Raw genomic sequence first — 15154 nt, 5'->3', positions numbered from 1 at the left:
GGCGGGATACTTGTCTGACTTTTACTTCTACTCGTAAATCTTCGTCCATGCTATTTCAGTTGCTCGCCAGGCTTCGGCGAGTGAGGATCCGTATATTTACTCGTAGTGTGTAATAGGCTGTAGTCGTATTTTAATTTTGTGGCTTTAGTTTTTAAATTAAAAATTTAAAATTTGCTTGTCTCGTGNATTTTATTTCTTAGTGCTATACATATTCCGCCGGTCGCAGTAGTAGCACGGTCTAAGGCATGAACTGTCTTCACTCGCTCGGACGTTCGGATCGTGCGTTCGAATGCCACTCAAGGCATGGATGTTTGGCGTGTATGCGTTTGTTCTGTGTTTGTGTTCTCCTGTGTTTAGGTAGAGGCCTTGTTATGTAGGTTTGTGTCATGGTCCAAATGAATCTCTAGCAAGGCCTGCTCCCTACAGCAACTAAATTTATTTTACAAAACCAAACATGCAGCGTAACAACTTAACCAAACATAACACATTTAGTTACCTCTAATGCTCTACTGAAAATTTATAACTTACAAGATGGCCCTTATTAGTACACATTACCTTTCCAAATCATCATTCCTGGTGCTGTGTCTGCAGAACAAGGCCACAGCCCATATAATTCATGGGCTCCAAGTACACACAAGTTCTTAAGAAAACAGTACACACAAAACCGACTCGTAAATATGTATATGGAGTGTACGTACGAAAAGAAATACGGACGTGTGTCACTCCTGTCCAGTGCTCACAGTTCTGATTTAAAATAATCTCTGTTCTCGCCTGTTCCGCAAACTTCTGACCTCATGTCCAGCACTTGGAAATCACACCAATGACGTCATCGAACAATAATATCCTGTGCCTTTTCCAGCTGTCTGTGTCATTCTCCCTCTGTTTTCCTGCGAGATATCGAGGGAGAGACAACTTTCGCTCCGTCTCTATACTGTAATATTGAGAGCAGAAATACTGTATGTCCCTTTAGCGTTTCTCTGTAAAGTAAAATAAATCTTCAGTGATATGTTCTGATAACGTTCGAGAACACTAGTTACTCGTTTCACCACTAATGGACACTAACTGAGTACTGTAATGACACGTGAAAACAAACAAGCAAACAAAAAAGTGGTTAGAACTAAACATGTAACTTCCCAGGCTAGAGCTGAGCCTGAGATACAAGGCCACAGTATAGCCAACCTAATTATTACGCACGTTTGAACTGCGTACACGAGCCACAGTGCCGATTACATTGGCAAAACAACAGTTCTGTGCAATCGACATACAGACAGGTACCGAGAGAAGCTTATTTCAAACTGAACACAAATCTGATTGCTAACTAAGGCAGCGACTGTTAGTGAAACTGGAGCAGTCTGTTGCACCAAGATCGCTGCCCAGGTGACAGCCAGGCTCAACACACAACACTGAGCAATCCGGAGCTACTGACGGTAAGACGGAACATATGTTGGGGGTAGTGGCACTGAACCATAAGTCTGCTTCAACTAGAACTTTCACTATTATGCTGAAGAGCACGCTTCCGTATCTGGAACGCTACGTCCAGGCCAAACCTCCTTGGGTGACGGCATAAGATCAGCTCCAACCGGACACGAGATAACAGCGTTACGTCAACGGCCATGCACATGTGAGTGGGAGACACGGGTTTGACCCCCAACTTTTCAGCAGTGACGTGCCTGTCAGGAATCGTAAACTTCCGATCCACAGCACACCCGATATGGCTCAAAGGCGTTGCGTGAGGGTTGCACAACAATTGTATTTTAAACTTACCTGTGACCACTGCGTCTGAAGTGAATAATGAGATAACAAATTAATGATTTCACATGTCAAAGGTAGATAACCGTGCAAAAATGTAATAGTGCTGGATTAGTGATATGAGAGAGTGCATAGATATAAAACTAACCCAGAAGTGAGTGAGCTCCTGGAATGAAAATCTCATAGAATAAACTCAAGAAAATTTCTTAACGATTCTGTATCAACTGCAGAGATTATGTAGCGCAGTACGAGAAATGCTCGAATGGCTATGAAAGGTGTGTGGGAAGAAACTGATAGTGGCCGATATAAATCGAGAATTCTTTTATCAGTTCGTTCATCTCACACACTCAGTCCATTTCAGAAAAAAAAACAACAAAAATTAGTTTTCCACGAAAGTACCCGCAAACTGCCTTCTCCCACAGTTTCAAAGACTATATTTTCCCCGTGTTGCAAACCCAATGTTCGCAAATACTTGTTGTATTAAAGAAATACTGTTGTGCACTGACCACATGATTTCTCGTAACACGCCAGGCCTGGCCCCGCCTCAGCTCAAGCGGTTAGTCGCTGGCTTCCCACCGCGGCGGCCCGGGTTCGATCTCGGGTGTGGCCAAGTGGGATTTGTGGTAGGCAAAGTGGCGCTGGGGCAGGTTTTCTCCAAGTACTTCGATTTCCCCTGCCAATCTTCATTCCACCAATTGCTCCACAATCACCCTCACCTATCATCTGGGGCTGGTACAATAGGCCAGAAGTGGTCGCAGTACAAGGGACTTAATCCCGCCCCACTAGCAATAAAAAACACGCCAGGACTGATGCCCCACACAAATGATAAAGCTGACAATAAACCAACGATAATTTTCAAATAATGTTCAATAAGAAACACCCCCGAGTGAATTCAAACTCTCATTACAATCCTGAAGCTCCCTTCGTCCATCATTACTCGTTAAAGGGAACAGCTGCTGATGTCTCTGCGTTTGCTATCTTCTGCCACATGTCCACCACTTTGTGAGACGATACATTAAGAGATGGCACATTCATAACAATCATTATGGTAGTCTCGGGGAAAAGCAGCCTTACAGAGCAGTGTAGCCCCTATAATTTATATAAACTTCCCCGTTTTCAACCTGTAAACAATTTACGCATAAACATTTTCGTGGAGGTGCGGTACGCTAATCATGTGGAATCATTTATGTAAGTCTACCTCGACCAACCAAACCAATATGGCGGCTTCAATTAAGCCTAAGGATTCGAGAATCCGCAGGTTCTACATTCAGAATCCGTTGCTTTATCACAGATAAGATGCAACATGACCACCACAGAAGTATGATAGTTAAACAATTACACGAAGGACTGAAATATCCTGAATATATATAGAAAAAGTAAAGGAATCCCTGTAACAGGTCGTCGAGGTCCACAGAGTTGTGAGATGTTGAGGTTCCCACATTTTCTAGACAATCGGCTCGTAGATGGCGATAAGGTTGTCAGCCCTTTACTCCCAGGAATATTCCTGGTACTCATTTCTGTTGGCGGCTGAGTCGACCCCAGGGCCATAGTGCGGCTGGAAGGATTAGGGCAATTGGAAAAAACCCAATGACCTCATTGAGACTTGAACCCGCGACCCTCCGGCTTGTAGCATAGTGCCTCAACCAATTACGCTACCGCGTGCTATTTCATTATTTTATCGAGGTCAAACAACAATACTGTACGTTTATATTATTAATAAATATAATGTCCACTCTCCTTACGTCTTCATGCTGTAGTGCTTAATTAGTGAAACACAGGACCAGCTTTACCTTTACCAATAACTGCTGTGGTTAAACCTTGAATATAAGATTGCCGGGAACATTCAAGTGAAAAGAGAATGGACGATAAAACACGCAGAAGTGAAGACGAAAGTTGCTTACTGCCCAATTTCATGCTGATAACTGGTCGACTTCGTGCAATAATACATGTATCATCCAGAGCCTTAAGGACTCGATAACGTCTGCAAAGTATCTCTACACATTGGCAGGCCAATGTAAGCCAAGGCGTCCAACTTAGCAGAGTGTGCTGGACGGCAGGCACTCACAATTCTATCACGGGCTACATCTTATCTTCCCCATTACTCCCAGAGACTATTTAATGGCTGTCGTGGACTTCTTTCTCGTCAGAAATACGGCTGAAGCGACTACCTAACCTCTCACCGCCATCCAGTCCTCAGTTGTGCCTTACTGCTATTGTATTTAAGCACATAAACATATACGCAAGGTATATTAACAAGGAATCCATCTTCCTTATGTTCAGAAGGTTCAGTTTCAATCTTACAGATCCGTTCATGACAGAGAGACTTCGCAGAGAACGAAGAGACAAAAGTTCATATCGAAATGCGTAAGAAGTCTGACGATATCAGATAACGAATATAAATTAGTCATAAAATACTAGTAAAGAGTCTTATTTCGAAATCAGCTAAAACAAACTACGCATATAGCTCTGCACAATCGTCACATAAACCTAGCCCCCCCCTTCTCTCTCTCTCTCTGGCTCTACAGCCTTTTTGGACCTTGGCCGCCTTTTCAGTTTCTTAATCCAGTCGGTAGGACTCCTTGGAAGGAGGATCAGCCCGTCGCACCTATACACAGAAGAACACGAACACAAAATAAACGCACACAGACATCCATGCACAGAGTGGGATTCGAACCCACGATCCCAGTGTTGGAGAGGGAGAAGACGGTTATTCCTTAGACCGCATGGCCACTGTGATACGCGTCACATAAACTTATCGCACGAAAATGATCAAGTCCACGGCACCATTTGGTATATTTCGATCGTCACTAGGTGCATTTCGTTATGTTACGTTAAGCAACCATCAGAACCGTGAACTGAACAACAGATGATCACCAGAACTGACTTAATGAGGAACCTGACTGATATACAAACCGATACTCTGCAGTTCGAAAGCAAAACAGGAATGTTAATACGAAGCTTGAGCGTGTGCTGACATCTGCAATTAGCCTGTGTTTTAGTAACAGGTACAGCTGTCCCTGCGCTTAACTAATTAAGCACTACACTATGAAGGCGCATGGGGGAGTGGGTGTATAGATGCACATTTTCTTGATCTCGGCACTGGCTGGAGGTGAGTGAACAGCTTCACGCCCCGGTCGCTTTACCCCCGGGGAAAGAGTCCCCAGTACTCATTGGATAGGAAGTTGGGTTGACCCTAGAACTTGTCTGGGACGGTGTGAAGAAGAGAAAACTCTTGAAACTACCGGGACTCGAACTATAACCTCTTGGTCGGCCAGCCCGTAGCTAGCCGCTATACCGACTACAGTAACAGAAAGTCTTAAAGCAAATGAGGTAGAAATCTATCAACTCTACTTCCCCAAAACAGTAACAAGTCAAAAGCGCCATCGAGGATAAAATGGGAACATGTGAAACCCCAAGAAGCCTTGATACCAGTTAGAGTTCAGTGCATCTGGAACTGGATAGGAGGTTTCGATTGCAATCCATGAAGGTCCATTTAAGAAATTAAACTTCGCCTACAAATAACTTTCACAGCCCAGTTACGTAATACCACTGTGAGAACAGAGATGCAATCGCTCCTCCATCTTCTTCAAACACGTCTCCACGTGTAGATTTACGTAACAAGTAACTTTCAGAACATGTAACCGTAAAACACAACTAGCCTCCTCTCTTTTAATTGTTTAACCTACAATGGCTACTAATTATACATACGGATTGCTATCAACAAAAAAATTATCCGCTTGCCTTTGTTAGAAAAAGGGAAACTTGGTTTTACGTTCCTGGATTCGCCAATTCTTACAATGGTGCATCTCAATGCGAGAACAAAGGAGTTCCAGGTGTTGCGGCTCAGCACTGTACTGAACACTAAATTATGATTATCACGAGATTAAATACTGACGTCATTAAACTGAATCTGTAGAACCACGGGTTGTGATTTCTCAATGAATTAATTCATTTCATAGAACTATATTTTATTTGATGTTTGTCTTATGGCCGTTCTCGGTTATTAATTATATTGTTATTATTATTATTACTAGATAGAGAGAAAAAGAATAATCACGGATAATGAACTTGTGTACTCCGAAGTTAATCCTCTGTGCATATGATTTTAAGTAATTCCATATCTTCTGCCCCGATAAGTTATAATTGTCTAACTAATTTCAATACCAATTTACGTATAGAACAAGCTGTGGATAGGGGGAGACAGTGGTAACGACGAATACAAACCAGAAAAGACACCATAAACAACAAGATTTCTCTTACCGTGTCCCAAAGGAATAAAAATAGCTTATTTCCAGTTCGAAATAGAATCAACATTTCTCTGTTGCATGTTCTAAGGTGAAGCTCAAAATGGCTGCTGTTACAAGAGCGAAATCTGCATACGTATGTTACTATCTTATCACCGTGAACTCGATTTTTCACTAGAACAGTAATTTTTAATGTTGTAGGTCAATGGAAACTCCACTGCTATATTCTCTGGATTAATAAAGTACAGAAAGAGATTATTCGGCTATCAAAGAGAGCAGCTGATAATACCATACATCCTGTAATTTAGTTCAAATTGTAAATTAAGTGAATACAGACATGGAACACACTCAGATCACTAGGAGGAGGGGGGGGGTTGTAGCGCAGTGGCATTTGGACTAAACGAGAGAGCATTTTTTAACCACAATATATTCAAAACAAAATTGGAAAACCTTTAAGACTGAGCATCCTAGATTAATGTACAAATTTCTTTCAACTATCAGCCATCTGGTACGTCATTCTTCAGAGTAGCTGTTCTCAGACTGTGAAGCGCGCCTCACTGGCCAGCAAAGGGATATGCCTATTTCAATTGTTAGCGACGAGAAATTCAAGACAGAACCGAGTTATGGTGTATGTGTACCCGACTGCTAATAGCCTTAATTCTAATTGTAATAAACACGTCAGGATCATTGTTAAACTATTAAAAATTAACGTGTCGTTCCGGATTTCGGGACAAGGCCGCGTCGAATGTTGAGGGTTTCCAATCGTTTCGGCAAACACTGCAGTTGCCATCTTCAGGATTAACCCTCAAGCTGAAGCACTGATTAAGCTTCAGCCGCCAAGAACGTAAGGCTATAATAATAATTACCATCACCAAGACAATTTGTATGGCTCTCTAGATGCGAGATCGGCTCATCGCAGACATATACATACAAAGGACAACATAAGACACAGAAAAGCGAGTATACAGCGGTCCAAGACAGCAAGTGCGTTAGATATTGCGGCCGAGAGTGAACTTATTACGATTTACAGTTCTTGAGTGATGGTCGAACATGGAACGTTTTGAAAAGCGTTCCCTTAGATTAATTTCTAGTGTCCATGCCTACATGTATCAACCGTATATGCTACTGGTCATGGTAACAGTAAGGCATATTAACTGGTTTTTCGATGCTTTCATCTGGTAGCCCGTATTTTATTTCGCTGGTTCTACAGATCCTTGGACCATGGCCTCTCATTTTCAGTTTCATGATCATTTTACAGACTGTAGTACTCCTTGGACGAGTGATCAGTTCGTCGCAAGGCCCCTACCTAAACACAGGACAACACAAACACAGAATAAACACCAAACATCCATGCCTTGTGTGGGATTCGAACCCACGATCCCGGCTTCAGAGCGAGTGAAGACAATACATGCCTTAGACTGCTCGGCTACCGTGACCGGCCGTGGCCCCCATTACATTTCATAATTCCAGAGTAACAGCAGTGTAGGGAACGTCTGAGAAAACGATGTCTTATACACTTAATTATCAATTAAGCATACTGTACCAGACTTCCTCGGTTGGCTTGCTGGACTTACACTTAAACCCTGAAGATGAAGGCAGTATGTTTCACCGAAATAACTGCAAACTTCTATCATACCACGAGTATACAGTGTCACATACCAGAAGAGAGTGCTCGTCAGTATTTTCAAATTTCCTGATTACTGTAAGCAAATATTACCGTGACAGCACTACCAAACAAACATATTGCTACTGTAGATACTATGTAGACACGGGTACTTACCATCATGCAGATAACTAGACGCGTTGCTGGCAGGTGTAGGGGTGACAGCGGAGGGTGGATGACCACCGCCACTACTTGTACCACTGCTGGCCACCTTCTGGTCTCCGCCTGCCAGGGAGTGATAGTCCCCGAGGTACTCGCTAAGGTCAGGCACACACACTGATTCGTATATGTTAGGCGGAACGTTCTCCAGTGCCGACCTTTCCTTCTCCACTTCTGCAACAGGGATCACAGCACGTAACTTACTCGTTACGTCCCATTCTGCTTGGTCCCGAGACCATAAACACAGGCTCGGATCCCATCCCAAGATCCGGGCGTACTTCTGTTTTTTGGACAATAGAACAACAATTAATCAGTTAGGTTTTCACCTCTTCCACAATAGCATACTTCGCTGAACCAGAGTTTTAGCTTAGTACGTAAAAGGTAAAGTTAAGTTGTGGGAAGTGGATGTATAGATCCACATTATCTCGACCTCAGCAGTTGTAGGTGAGTGGTCAGACTCACGCCCCGGGCCGTTTTACCCCCGGGGAAAGAGCCGCTGGTACCCATTGGACAGGAGGATCGGTGGGCACCAGAGCCGGTATGGACGACGTGGAGAAAATTCTTGGCCATACCGGGACTCGAAATCCAACCCCTCTGTCGTACAGCCAGTAGCCAGTCCACAGTAAGGTGAAGTTTTCAATCAGTTCAGGGTTCTATTAAAGAGAAAAACGTCACCACCTCTGTAGAACAATGACTCTGGGTCTCAGTATATTTATATAAAGCCAAAAGAAAAAATTCAATCCTGTATCTACACCCAACGCAACGCAAGGGCACACTGATATTAAGTGCGATTTTATTTATCTCGCTGTTTCATTTGTGATTCCCCACGTTTTAAACATAACTTGTAATTTTCGCCAGTTATTAGGGTGACAAAGAGACGGAGGAGACATGTAGCACGTACGGGGGAGGTCATAAATGCATAGGTTATATAACAGTAATCAGAAACTCCGTAGCAAAGAGAGTACCTTGGGAGACTTATGAATGACAGGATGATATTAAAATAGACTTTAAATACAATCGTCGTGAATCTGGGGAGTGCAAATCATGAAGACTACAGTAGCGGGATCTTGTGAACACGGTGATGTCTTTGATCTTCACCTCAGCGACTCCACCCTGCCTCTTGGACTATCACCAGAATGGTAGCGCTATACTACCAGAAAATAACTTGTAGTCCGCAACCGAATTATACCGACCGAGCGTCCGCCGCTTGTCGGTGAAGTTAGAGTCAGCTTTCAGCGGATAGAGGGTGTCGCGTAGAAAATAACCTAGGCACAGGGAAACAGGCTTAGTAGTAAATTTCTATTGTGAATTAAGAAGATATAATATAGAGCGTCGTCCGATTTGGAAATATCGCAATTCGAGAGGCCAGGAGCTCGGTTCCTCTCCCGGCTAGCGCAGTCTCTTACTGTGGGCCAACACAAACTTCACTACGCAGTCTATCAATATAAGTACAGATAGGCTCTCTACGATTTGCACCTTGCTCTAACGTCGTTACTTTAACAATAACTTCCGTTAATCCTGCTTCCTGGCGTGCACAGTCTTCGCTCGCTCGGAAGCCGGGATCGTTGGTTCGAATCCCACTCAGGGCATGGATGTTTGTGTGCGTTTTTCCGTGTTTGTGAACAGGTAGAGGCCTTGCGACGAGCTGATCACCCGCCAAAGGAGTCCTACCGTATGTGTAAGATCTAGAAAAACCGAAAAGAAACGTGAAGGAAGAAGTTCATGGAGGTAGGCCTAGGCCTACTGGGGCTGCAGTGCCAAGGGAGAAAAAATCATGCTTCCTACATGACGTAACTTCGTCCTGGTCAGACGCAGCAGGCGAAGGCTGACTTAAATTTATGAGTATATTCTAAAGGGTTCTGACGATGGTGTACAACACTCAGAATCACCGGGTTTTCGGACTTTGTCCATTGTCCGGTATTCTAAGAACTAGAAAACACGTTTCGGGAATTGTATCTGTTTCCGTCCTTTGGTTAGAGGGCAGACACCTACTCTGTTTGGTCCCTTGGGAAGAGCTAACATCAGTCACTGGACAACCCACATCATTAACTACAGATATAAAAATACCTGAGACTACGCTACGTCGAAGGGAGATAACAGGAAAATATACAATAAAAATTGCTACAAAGCACGCGCATTCGTGGAACTAGGCTAGAAAGGGGGGTAGAACTTTATGCTACACACCCAGCCAACAGATTTCTATCTCCCTTTCTAGCCTAGTTCACAAATATGGGTGCTTAATAACAATTTTATTGCATATTTCCTGTTATCTCCCTTCGACATAGCCTGGTCTCTGGCAAATTGAACAGCTGTAGCGAATCTGACAAGGGTTGTTCAGTGACTGGGGTTAGCTCTTCCTAAGGGATCCAACGGAGTAGGTGCCTTCCGCCCCTCACCTGAGGACGGAAACAGATCCAGTTCCCGAAACGCTGTGTTCTCTAATAGAATACCAGACGATGAACAAAGTCCGAAAACCCAGTAATTCTGAGTAAATTTATGACGTCTGCATGAACTCGTCCTGATTGGAACTACACGTAGTTTCCTGCACCTTCCAATGGAAGTTTTGTGCTAAATGGTTGCAATACGGCATGAAATTGCGTACACGTTAAAGCTGGTGTTTGTGTCTTTGACAGACACATTAAAACAACTGATTATTATCGCCTAAGAATTAGTAAATGTGTAACTTCATATACGTATTCACTAAACAGGCATTATTTTCATACGCTTGGAGAAGGATTTTTTTATTGTTAGTGGGGTGGGACTAAGTCCCTTTTACTGCGGCCACTTCTGGCCTATTGTACCAGCCCCAAATGATAGGTGAGGGTGATTGTGGAGCAATTAGTGGAATGAAGATTGACAGGGGAAACCGAAGTACTCGGAGAAAACCTGCCCCATCGCCATTTTGTTCACCACAAATCCCACTTGACCAGACCCGGGATCGAACCCGGGCCACCGCGGTGGGAAGCCAGCGACTAACCGCTTGAGCTATGGCGCGGTCCTTGGAGAAGTAACTCTGTTCTGAAGGCCTACCGCGTCTCCTGGTGACCTTCTCATTAGCATCATAGCGTATGTACGCATTTTTGTGTCGTAATTTTCGTCATGAGGTCCCTCCCATCAGTAAGGTGTAACTACTGGTGTCTCATTCACCGAAGTATAAACACTGCCTGTGACAGGAACTGGACATATTGGAAACACACAATCCATACTTCTTCCATTCATTTGCATCCAGTGTGGGCAGGTGATACCGGCGCCGGAAGTAAGGCCTACATGTTATTGTCAAATTTCCTCTCATTAGAATTTCACTACAATATTGGAACTGTTTGGCATTGACGATTAAAAGCTATTGGCTTGTTTGTTACGAGAGGCATCAGGATATCCTGGCTAGCCAATACACAGGGGATGTCGCCGCATTGATCTCTTCCCGGACACTCCACATCCCCTTCCTGGACGAAAACGTTTTCTGTTACAATAAACTGTACCAGGATATGAGGGGGCCTTAACAAGGGAGGGGCTAAGCTGCGAGACCAGATTTATTCCGGCAGCGCTAGAGTTTGGGCGCACAACAGCGTCTGACGACGTCCAGTGTGTGTTCTAACCAGATTTTGTGTCTGATGAAGCGACAGAGATAGTGACGGAAACAGAGGAGCGAGTGATGACATCTTCACAGATAGAAATGTGAGTACACAATTTGTTGTAAAATTTACACAAGTATGAATATAGAAGGGACAACAAAAAGAAACTAGGAGCGAAGTGTGTCAAAAAGAATTTATCCGGGATGAATAAAAAAATAGATACAATCTATGTAACTTACGTGTGAGCAGTCAGCATCCGTCGATACAAAGGCAGAAACCTTAATCATTCTAGGTCAAATTATTTTAATTTCAAACGGGCGTGGGTATAGGCCTTGCATAAAGTGTGTTGTATCCCACCCCCCTTACTTCAAATATTACCGGAATTTAAAAGCTGTGAAGCAGGTTTCTCATTTAGTGCGAAGGTTGCAAATCGAACACGTGCTCCGCACGAACAGAACTCTGTGAAATTTAAGGTAAAAATAATGCCCCAATAAGCACGAGATGCAGTAAGCATATGAGAGACTAATATGAAATTATAGTCGAGCACCCTGCAGGAAACAAGGCCACTTGGGAGTCCTAGGCGAACACAGGAGGATAATATTAAAACGGATCTTAAACGAAATAGGCTATGAAGGTGTGAACTGGAGCAAACAGCCTCAGAATAGAGTTCGGCAGTGGGGGATCTTATGATGGAACTCTGGGTTCCAGAAAGCCAGGGAAATTCTAGAACCGCTGAGCGGTTGGAGGTTTCTCAAGGAGGAATCTGCGCCAAAATAATTACGATATGGTTAGATATGCAGTCGACCACTTTCGAAGAACATTATCGTGACGTAACTGCGCAGAACAATAACTCTAAATGTCTATGACACAGACCGTCATTGACTATCGCCTACAGTTGCAGTTCTGGAAATGGTAACTAGGATGGCAACACTAAATCTGGACTAGCAATATTATTATTATCCTAGGTTCAAGAAAACTGATATGCCTTACAAGACAGGTACAGGAGAGCGAACGGTTTATTTTAGAATATACAACGATGTTCTTTCATTTGAAAGGTCATATACGTACGTCAACTAGCGGGCAGACGGCAGTGAATGATGAGTAAGAATTAGGAAGCAGGCAGCCGTGACCAATCTCAAGGAATTGTCAATGACATCATCGGAAGTGAGTCATAAATACCAGGGTAGCCGCTAACCCGGTCGAAATTCGAAATGCTTACCTCCAGACTGTAAGCCTGCCTCTGTGCCAATCTGCTACCGAACAAATTTGCTCAACCGACAGCGTTTCTCACTTGTATTCAGTAGAACCAATTTCGAATCTTGGCCGAGATACCTACTTGTTTTGTAGTTGTCCTCAGTCTCTCCGGGCAAATGTCAGGACAGTATCTTAAATTAGGCCACAACCGTTTCACAGCATATTCCGTCAAGTTCACCATTATGCGCTCAATGGACGCTATAGACTGAATTACTGAGAGCGTCGTTAAATAAACTACGAACACACAAACAAACCTACTCAAATGAGAGACCAAATCTCAGTGAGTCACCTAGCAGTAAATGTCTCGGAATGGATGAGTGTTCACGCATTTGTAACTGATAGTGGCGTTTAACATGAGTGTAGGAACAACGCGGCATCATACAGGCACACGTGATCCCAGCCAGCTAGAGCGCTACAAGCCAGGCATATGCTGACACACTGGACTGCATCGAACTTCGCAGTTGGCTGATTACAACTCTTGCTTTGTATTCGGATGGTCTCGGGTTCGAAACTCGGCCTAGAGAGAGGTTAAACTGCAGGAGAAGTTCAGAGGGTTGCCTCGGTAGGAAAATACCTAAAAGCAGACAATGAGAGCTGCCTGCGACATTCTATGCAGTTCATCATTCACAATGATCTGAACACCTGACGCTATGTAACCTATGAATTGGAACGGTGTCATTAAATTACATGCCTATCAATGTTCCCCATGAGGCTGCTGGTCACTTTCGTCGTAACTTATTTAATGATTCAGTAACAATCGAAGGCGTTATTTAACGGTTGATGGAAAGAAAAAGTGGTTGTGTACACGAGTGTCATAATGGTAACACAGAGAGTAGACTGATGGATGTGCCATTGAAAATACGGCAAGAAAATGGCCAAGAAGTCAAATTTTCTTAAATTCTTCTCAGTTCCCTAAGCTCTGTGTATTTCTGGTTCTAAATGCATGTGTTTATCAACCACGTCACATTTCAGCACGATTCCAAATCGCTGCAGTCACGACCGATAACAAAACGCAAATATCACTTTTACATTAAGTAAAATGTTATGATCATTTCCCGGTATGGGGACAGTTAAGTAGTAGCTACTGCCCGCATAACAATGGGTAGCATTTCTCGAATACTGCACATCTGTGCAATCGAAGGCAGCTGTACGACTGTCTCCTGTTCAGGTTTTCTGACCACAAAGATACGAACCATTTTTTTTTTTTAATTGCTTCAGCTGAGTGCCACACTGCATAGCAAGACAGCCCCATTTTACGCCAGACGAGCCCAATGCACGCCACGTCGATCTAATGTATGCCACGGCAGTCAGACATAGGACAGAGCAGCTCAGTGTACGTCGTGATAGCCCAAGGTACTCCAGGGCAGTGAGACGTAGGACAGAGCAGCCCAATGTACGTCGTGATAGCCCAAGGTACGCCGCGGCAGTCAGATATAGGACAGGGCAGTCCAGTGTACGTCGTGGTAACCCAATGTACGCCAGGGCAGTCAGACATAGGACATGGCAGTCAAGTGTACGTCGTGGTAACCCAATGTACGCCAGGGCAGTCAGATATAGGACATGGCAGTCCAGTGTACGTCGTGGTAACCCAATGTACGCCAGGGCAGTCAGATATAGGACATGGCAGTCAAGTGTACGTCGTGGTAACCCAATGTACGCCAGGGCAGTCAGATATAGGACATGGCAGTCCAGTGTACGTCGTGGTAACCCAATGTACGCCAGGGCAGTCAGATATAGGACATGGCAGTCAAGTGTACGTCGTGGTAACCCAATGTACGCCAGGGCAGTCAGATATAGGACATGGCAGTCCAGTGTACGTCGTGGTAACCCAATGTACGCCAGGGCAGTCAGATATAGGACATGGCAGTCAAGTGTACGTCGTGGTAACCCAATGTACGCCAGGGCAGTCAGATATAGGACATGGCAGTCCAGTGTACGTCGTGGTAACCCAATGTACGCCAGGGCAGTCAGATATAGGACATGGCAGTCAAGTGTACGTCGTGGTAACCCAATGTACGCCAGGGCAGTCAGATATAGGACATGGCAGTCCAGTGTACGTCGTGGTAATCAAATGTAAGCCAGGGCAGTCAGACATAGGACAGAGCAGCTCAATGTACGTCGTGATAGCCCAAGGTACGCCGCGGCAGTCAGATATAGGACAGGGCAGTCCAGTGTACGTCGTGGTAACCCAATGTACGCCAGGGCAGTCAGACATAGGACATGGCAGTCAAGTGTACGTCGTGGTAACCCAATGTATGCCAGGGCAGTCAGATATAGGACATGGCAGTCCAGTGTACGTCGTGGTAATCAAATGTAAGCCAGGGCAGTCAGACATAGGACAGAGCAGCTCAGTGTACGTCGTGATAGCCCAAGGTACGCCGCGGCAGTCAGATATAGGACAGGGCAGTCCAGTGTACGTCGTGGTAACCCAACGTATGCCAGGGCAGTCAGATAAAGGACAGGGCAGTCCAGTGTACGTCGTGGTAACCCAGTGTACGCCAGGGCAGTCAGAT

The 15154-nt window shown here is 44.4% G+C and overlaps 1 protein-coding gene and 1 long non-coding RNA gene across 11 annotated transcripts in view; one reads left to right on the top strand and one right to left on the bottom strand.

The window, feature by feature from the left end:
• Positions 1–15154, bottom strand: part of LOC111863372 (protein C-ets-1) — a 492047-nt gene that overhangs the window by 77418 nt on the left and 399475 nt on the right. For all 7 annotated transcript variants that reach the window (XM_023849636.2, XM_023849633.2, XM_023849637.2 and 4 more), the window contains one exon: positions 7774–7989. In XM_023849636.2, coding sequence (XP_023705404.1) covers positions 7774–7989 — 216 coding nt within the window. The remainder of the gene's footprint in view (positions 1–7773; positions 7990–15154) is intronic.
• LOC111863374 overlaps positions 11240–15154 on the top strand; it is a 14534-nt gene continuing 10619 nt past the window's right edge. Inside the window, exon 1 of one of the 4 annotated variants that reach the window (XR_002842591.2) lies at positions 11240–11490. This is a non-coding gene — a long non-coding RNA (uncharacterized LOC111863374). The remainder of the gene's footprint in view (positions 11491–15154) is intronic. The other 3 variants (XR_002842588.2, XR_002842590.2, XR_002842589.2) reach the window with 3 other exon arrangements.

Source organism: Cryptotermes secundus, unplaced genomic scaffold, assembly GCF_002891405.2.
Source record: "Cryptotermes secundus unplaced genomic scaffold, Csec_1.0 scaffold568, whole genome shotgun sequence".
Classification (NCBI taxonomy): Eukaryota; Metazoa; Arthropoda; class Insecta; order Blattodea; family Kalotermitidae; genus Cryptotermes; species Cryptotermes secundus.
Note: the sequence above shows the minus strand (reverse complement) of the source record. Positions and strands in the feature narration are given on the sequence as shown.